The sequence below is a fragment of the Chlamydotis macqueenii genome, chromosome 5 (assembly GCF_036417535.1).
Source record: "Chlamydotis macqueenii isolate bChlMac1 chromosome 5, bChlMac1.mat, whole genome shotgun sequence".
Classification (NCBI taxonomy): domain Eukaryota; kingdom Metazoa; phylum Chordata; class Aves; order Otidiformes; family Otididae; genus Chlamydotis; species Chlamydotis macqueenii.
The window spans coordinates 9,925,871-9,936,551 of record NC_141560.1 but is presented as its reverse complement, the minus strand read 5'-3'; the positions used below and the strand labels follow the sequence as shown (position 1 = coordinate 9,936,551).

The 10,681-nt window shown below is 49.6% G+C and overlaps 1 protein-coding gene across 1 annotated transcript; it reads left to right on the top strand.

The window, feature by feature from the left end:
- The first annotated feature begins 5,758 nt into the window (after positions 1–5,758).
- Positions 5,759–9,075, top strand: ZBTB42 (zinc finger and BTB domain containing 42). Its single transcript, XM_086749199.1, has 2 exons — positions 5,759–6,184; positions 7,623–9,075. The coding sequence occupies exon 2, from the start codon at positions 7,637–7,639 to the stop codon at positions 9,062–9,064; it is 1,428 nt and encodes a 475-aa protein (XP_086605325.1). The 5' UTR covers positions 5,759–6,184; positions 7,623–7,636; the 3' UTR covers positions 9,065–9,075.
- Positions 9,076–10,681: the final 1,606 nt, after the last annotated feature.

Here is a 10,681-nt window from a genome sequence, read left to right as displayed (position 1 = left end):
GAGAAAGATATTTTTATTTGCATTTCTTACATGACATGCTCTGGACTTCCCTTCCACCTGGAATACATCAGAGGGAAGCAGAGCGACCAGTGTGGTGGCTACTATACAGCCCCGAGACAACAGCAGTTCTTTTTGCCTAAAAAAATGGTCTGTCTTGCTCTCCCCATCCCCAGTCTCCTGTTTTTCTCTCCACTGCCTGGTGCTGGACTGTTCTCAGAGGCGCGGGTTTGGCACCCAAGCTCTCAAAGGAGTCGGGAGCCCACCGAGCCCAGCCTCTCTCTGCAGAGCTCCCAAACTCACCCCCAAATCCTTCCCATCCACTGCCACTCCTCCCCAAATCCTCATCCCAGCTCCTCTGACTAGACTGAGGAGAGTGACACCACAGAAGGTTTGAAGCCCAGTGAAGAGGAGGACAGGTGTCCAGGCTGAACAGACCTAATATGTTTAAAAATTGGTAGTTTATATATCTGGAGAAAGAAACAGTGATTGTGATGGAAGAAGTGTGGCTCCTTGAGCCGGGGAGGCAGCTCTAGTCCCAAAGGACAGCACAGAAAGGATGCAGGAGTGAGGGAGGAAGAATATGTCCAGAGAGGGTAGAACAGGGGGCTAGAAGATGACAGCACTGCAAGCACCCCAAATTAGAGAAGTTCTTGGAGGTGGGAGCAAGGAGCTTGGTTTTGATTCAGTAGGCGATAAAAGAATAAAGAAATAGCGAGGGTGATCGCTGCAGCCATCTGGACGGGTTTGAGACGGCAGAAGCGGGCATCGCTAGGGCCAACAACTAAGAGACTGCAGCAAAGACAGCGTGAACTGTGTAGCATGTGAAGGTTTTAGTACAGGGAATGGAGAAAAGTGAGATGCCTGGGATTTTTTAACTCACATCTGGGATGCTTATGCTTGTTTATATTTGCTTGGGCTGCATTGATTTGGAAACCCCATGGAAAAGCAAAAATCAAGAGAAGACTGAGATTATATGCCACGCACATGGGAAAAGATAGAGTCTATCAAAGCTCGGGGTAATAGTTGAAGGTAAAACTGATTTATCCTGGGACAAAACATTTTCTGAAGAACTGCTGCTAACCTGGCACCAGAACATCGCTAGTACACAGCCCTTTATTCTAGACGATATTTTTGCTTAGCAAGTATTTCCATTGTGAGATTTCCCAGTCCTAATCTAGCAAAACACTTCTGCAGTATTTAGCCTTCTTTTCTTCTGGGACCTACTAAAACAAAATGCATTGTTAACACAGTGTATTATTTGCTTACAAATAGAGCAACACCAATTAAGAACCTCTCCTTTAATGAGAAATTAGTAACTCTACACTGGACCCTACCAGTGCTGCTCAGCTTATCTGAGAATACATCACCTTCTGATTTAAGGAGTTTTCTCTGGGTCTGACAAATCTTACACCTGGTCTCAAAGCAGGCACCAATTTTGTCTTTTACTGTCCACTGCTGTTTATGGCCTTTTATTGCCATTCTCTATATATCCTGCTACAAACTTCTATACACCTGTCAATTTATAACCTGGGCTCTCAGATTTCCTTCCTTGGGGTGGATAAATAGATAAAATAAATATTAAAAGGTGTCCTGGTTCTGGCTAGAGTAGAGTTAATTTTCACCTGAGCTGGGAGCAGAGCTGGAGCTGGTGGCCCCTGTGGCTGGGGGACACAGCTGGGATAGGTTACTAATTAGCCAACAGCTGGGATAGTTTACCCAAATTAGCCAAAGGGCCATTCCACACCTTGTGACATCAAGCTCAGTATTTCAGCGAGGAGGGGGCTTGGGGGAGCCTCCTGCTACTTGGGAGGAAGCTGGGCATCAGGATCTGCTGTGAGCTATTGTACTGCAAATCATGTGCTTAAGTATTTTCTCTTATTGGGTTTTGTTTGTTTATTTTCCATCTCTGTTTTGTTTCCTTCTTTTGTTCTCTTTTTCTTGTATCTCAACCTATGAGTTTTGCCTTATTTTCTTTACCAATTCTACTCCCCATCCCACTGGAGGGTGGGGGGAGTGAGCAAGAGACTGCGTAGCTTGGTCCTGAGCGCGGCTAAACTATGACAAAAAGGAAATAATTTGCTTCATTGTATTAAATCTTTTGAAGTAAATATTTATTATATTCTGAAGGTGTGCAATAGCACCCAAGCAACATTAAAATAAGGCTGACAAGGTGATTAGCAAGGGTGAAAGAGGAAAAAAACCCTTTCCAAGGGGAGCATGTGCTTTATCAATGCAATGCAAATTTCCTTCACCACAGCAAACCAAGAAATGTGCTCCCTTATGGAAAAAAAACAATGTATTTTTACAGGCTGAAAAAGTACCTTCGCTTCTAGAAATCCAGAACGTGTCAGATTGTAACAAAAACAACCAGAAGCTGAGGGTTAGGCAAGCTGAGTGAAGCTCTGGAAGATGAATAACCGAGAGGAAGCTGGCTCCCAGCTGCTGGGAAGGGAGCTGCAGTACAGTGTGGTATGAAATGCCTGGCTGGTTCTGATGGGGATGTTTTGGGCTCTTGCTGCGGAGTCAAATGTGACCTGTGCCAGCGGTACCTCTGCAGAGTCCTTTGCGCTCTCAATGCAGGTTGCTAGATTGCTGTATCCTTATTGATAGCTGTGTTACGGCAAATACAACACATTAATACATAACTTACATATGCAGCTTAGCGCTGTGAGCCTATCCATTTGGCAGGATGATTTGACAACGGCCCTAGCTGCTACAATATATACTCACAAATACTCCAGTGCACACACAGGGTCTCATTATCAGGGAGAAATCAGCAGGACAGCCATAAAACAACTACGACTCACATAAGCACACTGCTCAGGAGACTGCCTGCAATATATGCTCTGATTAATGTCTGGAATGGCAATAGGGCAAGCTAATGCTTCCTTGAGTCTTAAACGGCGGGTTTGAAGAGATCTCTGGGAAGGTCATGCCCACTTTTATCACTTGACTGCAAACGGAGCAACCCCCCTGACTGCTGACCTTGGACGTGACTGCAGGGTAAGTGCTGGAGTACATCACAAATCAGGGAAGATCCATGGCCACCAATGGCAGCTCCTTCTCTTACCACTATGCGACTCAGCATCCTTTGGGGTTAAATTCCTCCATTTCAGAGGAGGGAATTGAAGCATTTGGTCCTTTTCATGCTGTCTGCGTGGGATAAATCAGCCTTTGGAAAAGTCTGGAAAAACTTCTGCAAATAAACCTTGCTATGACCAATACACTGAAAATATCTTCAATCCCTGCAAGTATTCCCTCTGAAATGCAACTGGACTACCACAAAGAAGGTTCCCTACCCAAAAAAAAAAACCAACCCAGCCAAGCACAAAAGCATTGCAATCGTGTAGAAACAAACACAAAGAGGCTTCTGCCCAATGTGATGAGAGAGAAAATGATTAAATCACATGAAAAACCTGTTGCTACCACTTCTACATTTGGCCAACAAAGAGAGCTAGAGAGGCCCCGCTCGGTAAATACCTACTGTGGTTGGATCAAAGGGGGAAGAATGGAAGCGAGTCCTCAGGCTTTATGGACCTGACCCAGTTGGTTTTTCTACTAATTTCTGTGGGCTCTGGCTGGTGCCCAGGCAGCATAAACAACCAGAAGCAGGGCTACCCTTGCTTGGAAATGAGAGCCCTGCCAGCACCTCTGATTTTTACTCTCTCTGTCCTAAACCTGAGCTTTCTGTTCAACTCTAGAAGGCTCCACTAGCAGCAAAAAGCTCGCTGGCACCCAGGAGGGTTTTCGCCAGACCCAGGAACGCATGCAGCCACAAAATGATGCCCAACACGGTGGCTCCTGATGTCTTCCATCAGCTTCCGTTCATGCTCAGCGGTGCGACGGCTGTGATCTCCCTCAAGCACGGATGCCGGTCAGGGAGTTTCCTATCAACTGAGGCAGCCGGGCAGCTGCTGCCTGGCTCTGTTCCCTCGGGGAAGGACTGAAAACGGAGCCTCTTCTAGGCTTCGTGCCGGGGAGCCTTCAGCCTGCAAGGGGCTCCGGGGCCCGAGTGGTGAAAGCAGAGGGTTTGCTTACCACGTCGTGTTTTCACGAGGGCCTTCAGGAACGCAGGAGCTCTCAGAATAAAGCTTCTGGGGCAGTTCTTCCTGTTGCCTTGCCTCCAGTAATCGCTCCGGGCTTGTTTACATTAGAGAGTTGTACTACCAGTATTTTATACCACCGTAGTTAAATCTGTACAACACCTGTATTGTATCTATCATTGCCTTGGTGTGAAGGCGAGTACAGTATTTCTGAGCCCTGAAAACGCAAGCCACCAGCGTGCAAAATGGATACCTAGAGAAAAGGGGAATGCTCTTGCATCTTCTAACATTTCAAAATCGGTAATGACCACCGCTGACTTACTGTGAAATTGTAATTGGTTTGCTAAAAACAAGACACTGCTAGATTGTAGACAGTTATTCTTAGCTTACAGAACTCAAGCAGGAATTAAAACCTTGGTTCTTTTTTTAATCTTATTTTTCTCCCCTTATTATTACAGAGGAGAAAGAAAAATGAACAATGAATTACACAAAATAAGGGATTTCTGCCAAGCAGCGTAATTCATATGAATACATGAGACTGCCTAACATTTCCAGCATGCAAAGACAGCGAAACTCTACAAGCCAACCCATCCTCAGAGTAACTGAATGGAAACAGCACTTGCACTTCGGGGAAGAAATTGCTCCATTTTCAGCAGAGCCTGTATTATCGGGCTGCGACTGCAGGATAATACCATCTTTACAAGGACAGAGAGCTCCTGTTCCCTCATCATGTCTGTGATCCTGGACAAACAGGTAAAACTCTCAGCTTTACGGAACAGTGACAGAATTAACCCCAGGATCTTTAACTCTTCTGCTGGAGTTGAGCACCTCCACATTCTAGGCTGGAGTTTCCCAGTTTGAACGCTATGGATGACACCAGATTACCAAATATCTGAGAGGAACTTTGCGATGGTGCAGTCGTTAATACTCAAAACCCACCCAAATATCCTGCCATTCGCTCCCAATGGAGTTAAACAGTTGAAGTCTGTGAGAGAAAAGTGGTGTCGGCAATGTGGACCCTGACTTCTGTGACAAAGAGTCCAGAGATAAAATATCAAATAACTGGATTAAATTAGTTAGCAACCAATAAAACTGATGTCTTAGGATGCTAATGCTGCCATTGTACATTGGAAAAAGAGATATATTAAAGAAAAATATTTTAAAGTTGCTATCCTATGAGTATTATAATCTAGAGAAGGCAACCCAGAGGAAGGAATAGAAAGGCTTTTTGCTTGTTGTTGGAGGCAGAAGCCCGGGCTGGAGACCCGATGGGCACTGCACAGGGTGTTCGCAGGGGAGCTCTGCAGTGCTCCCAAACCCACCACGCTCATCCCTTTTTCTTTGCAAGGGCTGCGAAAACCCCTAAACCATCGACCCGGAGCACCAACGCAACGCCTCCCCTCCCGGGATCAGATCCACGGCGCCGAGATCCAGCCCCTGCCCCGGTCCAGTCCGGCTGCCCGGGGGTTCCGGCAACCGGAATCTGGCGGCGGTGGCGGCCGGGTCTGAGCCCGGGAGCTGCGAGGGGATCCCCGGCCCCGGGCCCTCTCCGCTCAGAAGGCGCTCGCTTTGGATGGGATTACAGCTCGTTAAAATTTAAAATTCAAATCAACTATCGGAAAGGTCATCTTGAAGAAAAAAAAAAAAAAAACAACACACCACCAAAACCCCGTAGGCATCTGGTATTTATCAGCCAACTAAAAGATAAATCCGGGGCAGCGCCTCGCCTCTCGCCCCATTCCTGCCGCGGGGCAGGCGCCGCGCAACTCCCGCTGTCGGCGTTTCCCTCTCCGCGGGCGCGGAGCCGGCCCTGCTCTCCGGCAGGCAGGCCCTCTCCGCGGCGGAGTTGGGAGCGGGACAGCCAGAAAAGGAGGAGGAGGAAGGGGAGGAGGAGGAGGAGAAGAGGGGGGAAGGGCGCAGGCGGCAGCGCGCACCGGCCGCGGCGGCGGGGCTGGCCGGGGCGGCGGGGGCTATTGTGTGCACCAGACGGGGACACACGGACACGCACACACACACCCGCGGCTCGGAGGGAAAGTATCGCGAGAGCGGCCGGCTAACAACCTGCTCCACGGCACCGCCGGCCCCGCGCCGCACCCGCGCACCGCCGCGCACATGCGGACGCCGAGCCCCGCCGCACGCCGGTAAGTACGCGCTGAGCCGGGGACGGGGGGTGAAGGAGGGGTCCGAAACGCCCCCCCCCCCCCCCCGCCACCCTGCACCCGGCAAGGGGAAAGTCCTCCCTGCAAAGTTGGGGAGCGCGGCTGCAAAGCGGGGGTGGAGGTGGGGGGGGGGGTGCTCTGAAAAGCGAGCTCCGCGGTGCCTCTCCGCTCCCTTCCGCGGTGCGCGGAGCCGGGCGCCGGCGAAGGTCACGGCGGCGGGCAGCAACTTTGCGGCGGGAGGTGGGGTCCGAGGTTGGGGGGGGGGGGGAGTGGGAGAAGAAGTGTGTGTAAAGGCGGGGGGAGGGCGGGCTCGGGGCAAGTTTGTGGGATTTAATCGCGGGCTATAAATGGGGCTGCTGGAACTTTAAAAGGCAGCAAGCTGTGGTTGGCTGGTAGCGAGATTTGGAGTAACATATGGCATTAAAAGGCGCACAGCTGGAGGTAGCATTTCCATCGCAGTGAAGTCAGAGCAGCTGACTCTCCAGCTTGCGGTGTAATTAGCAAACCGAGCACTCCTCCTTCTCTCCCTCCCTCCCTCCTCTCCCTCCCTCCCTCCTCTCCCTCCCGCCCGCCTCCCTCCTCTCCCTCCCTCCCTCCCGCCGCGCCTCGCTCGCACTCGTCCGCACCCGCGCTCCCTCCTGCCCGCCCGGCTCCGCGCCCGCGGCCGGCCCCGCCGCGCCCCGCGGGAAGGTAAGCGCCCGCCCGCGGCCTCGGCCCTGCCCTCTCCCCGTCCCTCACGCCGCTTGTTTTCCTCCTGGGCTTTTCGTAACTTCAAGGGAAACTTTTTCCCTTTATCCCCCCCTCCCTCCATCCCCGTTCCGCATGCGGGTGCCCGGGCCGTCCCGTCCCGTCGTCCCCCCCCCCCGCAAAACGCCGTTTCCCCGGCCGCGACTGTTGTGTTGTGATTCGGTGCATAACGACTGGGCGTAAAGTTTAAACGCGCGTGTGTGCCCGTGGGTGACGTGGGGAATATGCTTTGTGAAAAGATGCCCCGAGTTGGTGTAGCTGGGAAGACAGCCTGGGAGTTTGTGTTTTTGTTTATTTTTTTTCGCTTTTAATATGCGTGTGCGTGCTTTCCTCCTCTTAATTTTATTAAAGTGCTCAGTGGGAGAAACAAAGGTTGGAGGGGCTGCTGCTTTACTAGCTTTTGTTTACTTACAATCAAGTTTTTCCTGTTTGGAGCAGGTGCGAAAGGATGAGAAGCATGTTGTGTTGGGGTTTTGTGTGGGTTTTTTTTTTTTTTTTTTTTTTTTTTCCTCCTCCCCCCTCCCCTTAATAAAACTATGACAGACAATTAACAGTCAACGTTATCTCCAAGGCTGTTTCTTTGGCTTGGGTTACCAAAAAGCCGATCTGTTTGTTACAGCTGCTAGGAGGCTTTAGTTTACAGTAGCATTCAAGTTTTTCCTGTTTTGAACAGGTTATGAAGGAAGAATGGAGTTTCCAGACCATAGCCGCCAGTTGCTGCAGTGTCTGAGTCAGCAGCGTCACCAGGGCTTCCTGTGTGACTGTACTGTTTTAGTTGGAGAAGCTCAATTCAGAGCTCACAGAGCCGTTCTTGCCTCTTGCAGTATGTACTTCCATCTTTTCTACAGGGACCAGTTAGACAAAAGGGATATTGTGCATCTGAACAGTGACATTGTCACAGCCCCTGCCTTCAGCCTGCTGCTCGAATTCATGTACGAGGGAAAGCTGGAATTCAACAGTCTCCCGGTGGAAGATGTGCTGGCTGCGGCGAGCTACCTTCACATGTATGACATTGTGAAAGTCTGCAAGGGCAAGTTGAAAGATAAAGAATTATCTTCGGAAGAGAAGATGAACGACGAGGTGGCTAGTTTGGAGAAAGCGGAGCGTTTTCTTGATGCTGGGGTGCCCCACGTCCACGAGTTTGACCCGGGAAACAAACAAAAATTCAGCATCGCGGAATACGAGCGAGCGGCGGGCAAAGAAAAGGTCAGCAGTCACCCCGCCTGGTCCTCCGATCGTCTGAGTGTCAGCTCTGTGCCGGCAGAGGCAGAACCCTGCGCCGCAGCAGCTGGAAAAACAAAGGCTAATGTCAATAGTTCCACGGGACCTTTGTCCCAAAGGTCTGTTAACCATCCCCTGGCTTCGAGCGATGCGGACTGCGCGCTGGATTTGTCTTTCAAGCCTGTGCCGGGGAGAGATTCCTTACACCCCTCCTATGTCTTTGGACAGCTGGCTTCCGACAGCCAGCAGCAGGGTACCGAGCCACTTGTTAAAGACGAACAAGACTTGCTGTCAGATCAGGAGGACGGCGAAGCCAGGAGTCCGGAGAGTCAGCATTTTGGGAATTCAGCCAAGAGCCTAGTGACAGGGTTAGGACACATGTTCACGGGGAATGGCAGCTCTCATGCCCGAGAGGAGGATGTAGATCAAGAGCGAGACGAGAGCGAGGACGACATGGATTCATCGGACATCTCCTCGGGCGTCCTCGTGCCTCCTGGGCATATCTGCATTTGCCCCCTCTGTAGCAAGGTGTTCCCGAGCCCCCACATCCTCCAACTGCACCTCAGCTCCCACTTTCGTGACAAGGACGGCTCCCGGACCCGCCTGTCCCCCGACGGGTCCGTCCCCACGTGTACCCTCTGCGGAAAGACTTTTTCTTGCATGTACACGTTAAAGAGGCACGAGAGGACTCACTCGGGGGAGAAGCCCTACACCTGCGGCCAGTGCGGAAAGAGCTTCCAGTATTCCCACAACCTCAGCCGCCACGCGGTCGTGCACACCAGGGAGAAACCCCACGGGTGCAAGTGGTGCGAGAGACGGTTCACGCAGTCTGGGGATTTGTACAGACATATCCGCAAATTTCATTGTGGCCTTGTGAAGTCCTTGGTTGTTTGAAGCGTGTGATTTATTTTTATTTTATTTTATTTTATTCCCCCCACCCCCCCCGCCCTTTTAAAACGAGACAGGAAAAAAAGGCAGCATTGGAATTTTTTTTTTTTTTCCCCCCTCTCCTTCCTTTATTTTATTTTGGTGATATTCACTTCAGGTATATGATCTTTAAAAGATGCAGAGGTATACACTCCAGAGGCCTTTTAATGCAATTCTTCCACCTCTCTGCTTCCCCTGCCACCCTCCCTTCCCAGCACTGTCCTTTAGGTCTTCTCTTGCGCACCCATGTTACATTATTAATGTGAAATGATCTAAGTAATTCTGCAGCGATTTAGCATCTGTTTTCATGCTGGAAGTACTCACTTCGTGGTCAGGGTTTTTTTAGTTTTGGTGTGGGTTTTTTTTTTTAAGTTTGAAAAAAAGATTATCAGCAAATTCCAGAGAAAAATTTGGATTCCATTAAGCTCCCCTAATGTTCTCTGCGCGTTGCATAGAAACATCCGAAGAGATGAACTGTGATTTAAATACATTTCAGTGTAGAGAAACTTGTCTGCGTGTCGCAGAGTAAGCGGCCGTACTCTTATTTTATAGAGCTAGACGAGACCTTAAATTTGCCCAAATTACAAAGGGGGTTGAGGATTCCTGGCTGCATCTTTGGTACTGGTCATTTTTTATTCTCTTTATTATATTTGAATAGTTCTGCACTCTCTCCTAAAATCTGAATGAGAAGTTTTTGCCTTGGGACTTGACTTAAATTTTCCCTTCCCACCCGTCCTCCTCCCTGGGCTGACCTGCTGAGAAGCTGCTTTTGAGCCTAAAATGCGAACGGAAAAACTCTTTCTGTCTGCAGCGTAGTCACTCCCAAAATGTTGAAGGAAGCGCGCTAGGACATAAAAGAAGTCATGCGACATGAGAAAATTTTCATTCCCATTTTGACACCCGGGGGGCTGATCCTGTCCCCTTTGGTGGCGGGGAACGGCATCCCTAAAGCAGCTAAATGCCCCCTCGTGATACCGGGCTCTGGGGGTGTCTTAGGTCAAAGTAGCTCATGCTGCATTTGTTAGGAGATGCCCTGCTATCTTGTCCGAAAAGTTCGCTGCTACGCTAAAATCAGCAGCTCGGAATTTCATTTTGTTTTTTATGAAGTGGGTGATTTGAAGGGGCAGTACGAATTGAAGCCGCTGGAGGGAAAACATGGCCCAACTTTTTCCGCCCACCCCACCAAACCGCTTCCCACCTTTTCAGGAGAGGTTTTTTGGGGTATTTTTAGGTGGGTTTATTTTTTTTAGTTTGTTTGTAAACTGAGGCTGCCTGCGCCTATAACCAGTTTTACTCCCAATAACTCAATTACTTGCCTAATAGAGCATCCTTTGGGCTGTGCGTGTCGGTAAATATCAGATTATTCCCTTCCAGCCAAATGACCCATTCAAGGTACACGGGCGCGGGACTGCAGTACAATCATAATAATAATATCTGAGGGGTTTGAATGTTGTTCTGCTGCGTTAGCGTTGCTTCGCCAGCTTTCCTGACACTCCTGGAGTTCTTTTGTGAAACTTAAGTGTTTATTTGAAAATGAATTTGAAGCACTGAGTTAGATTATTTTTTAAAGTTGTGCTTAAAATA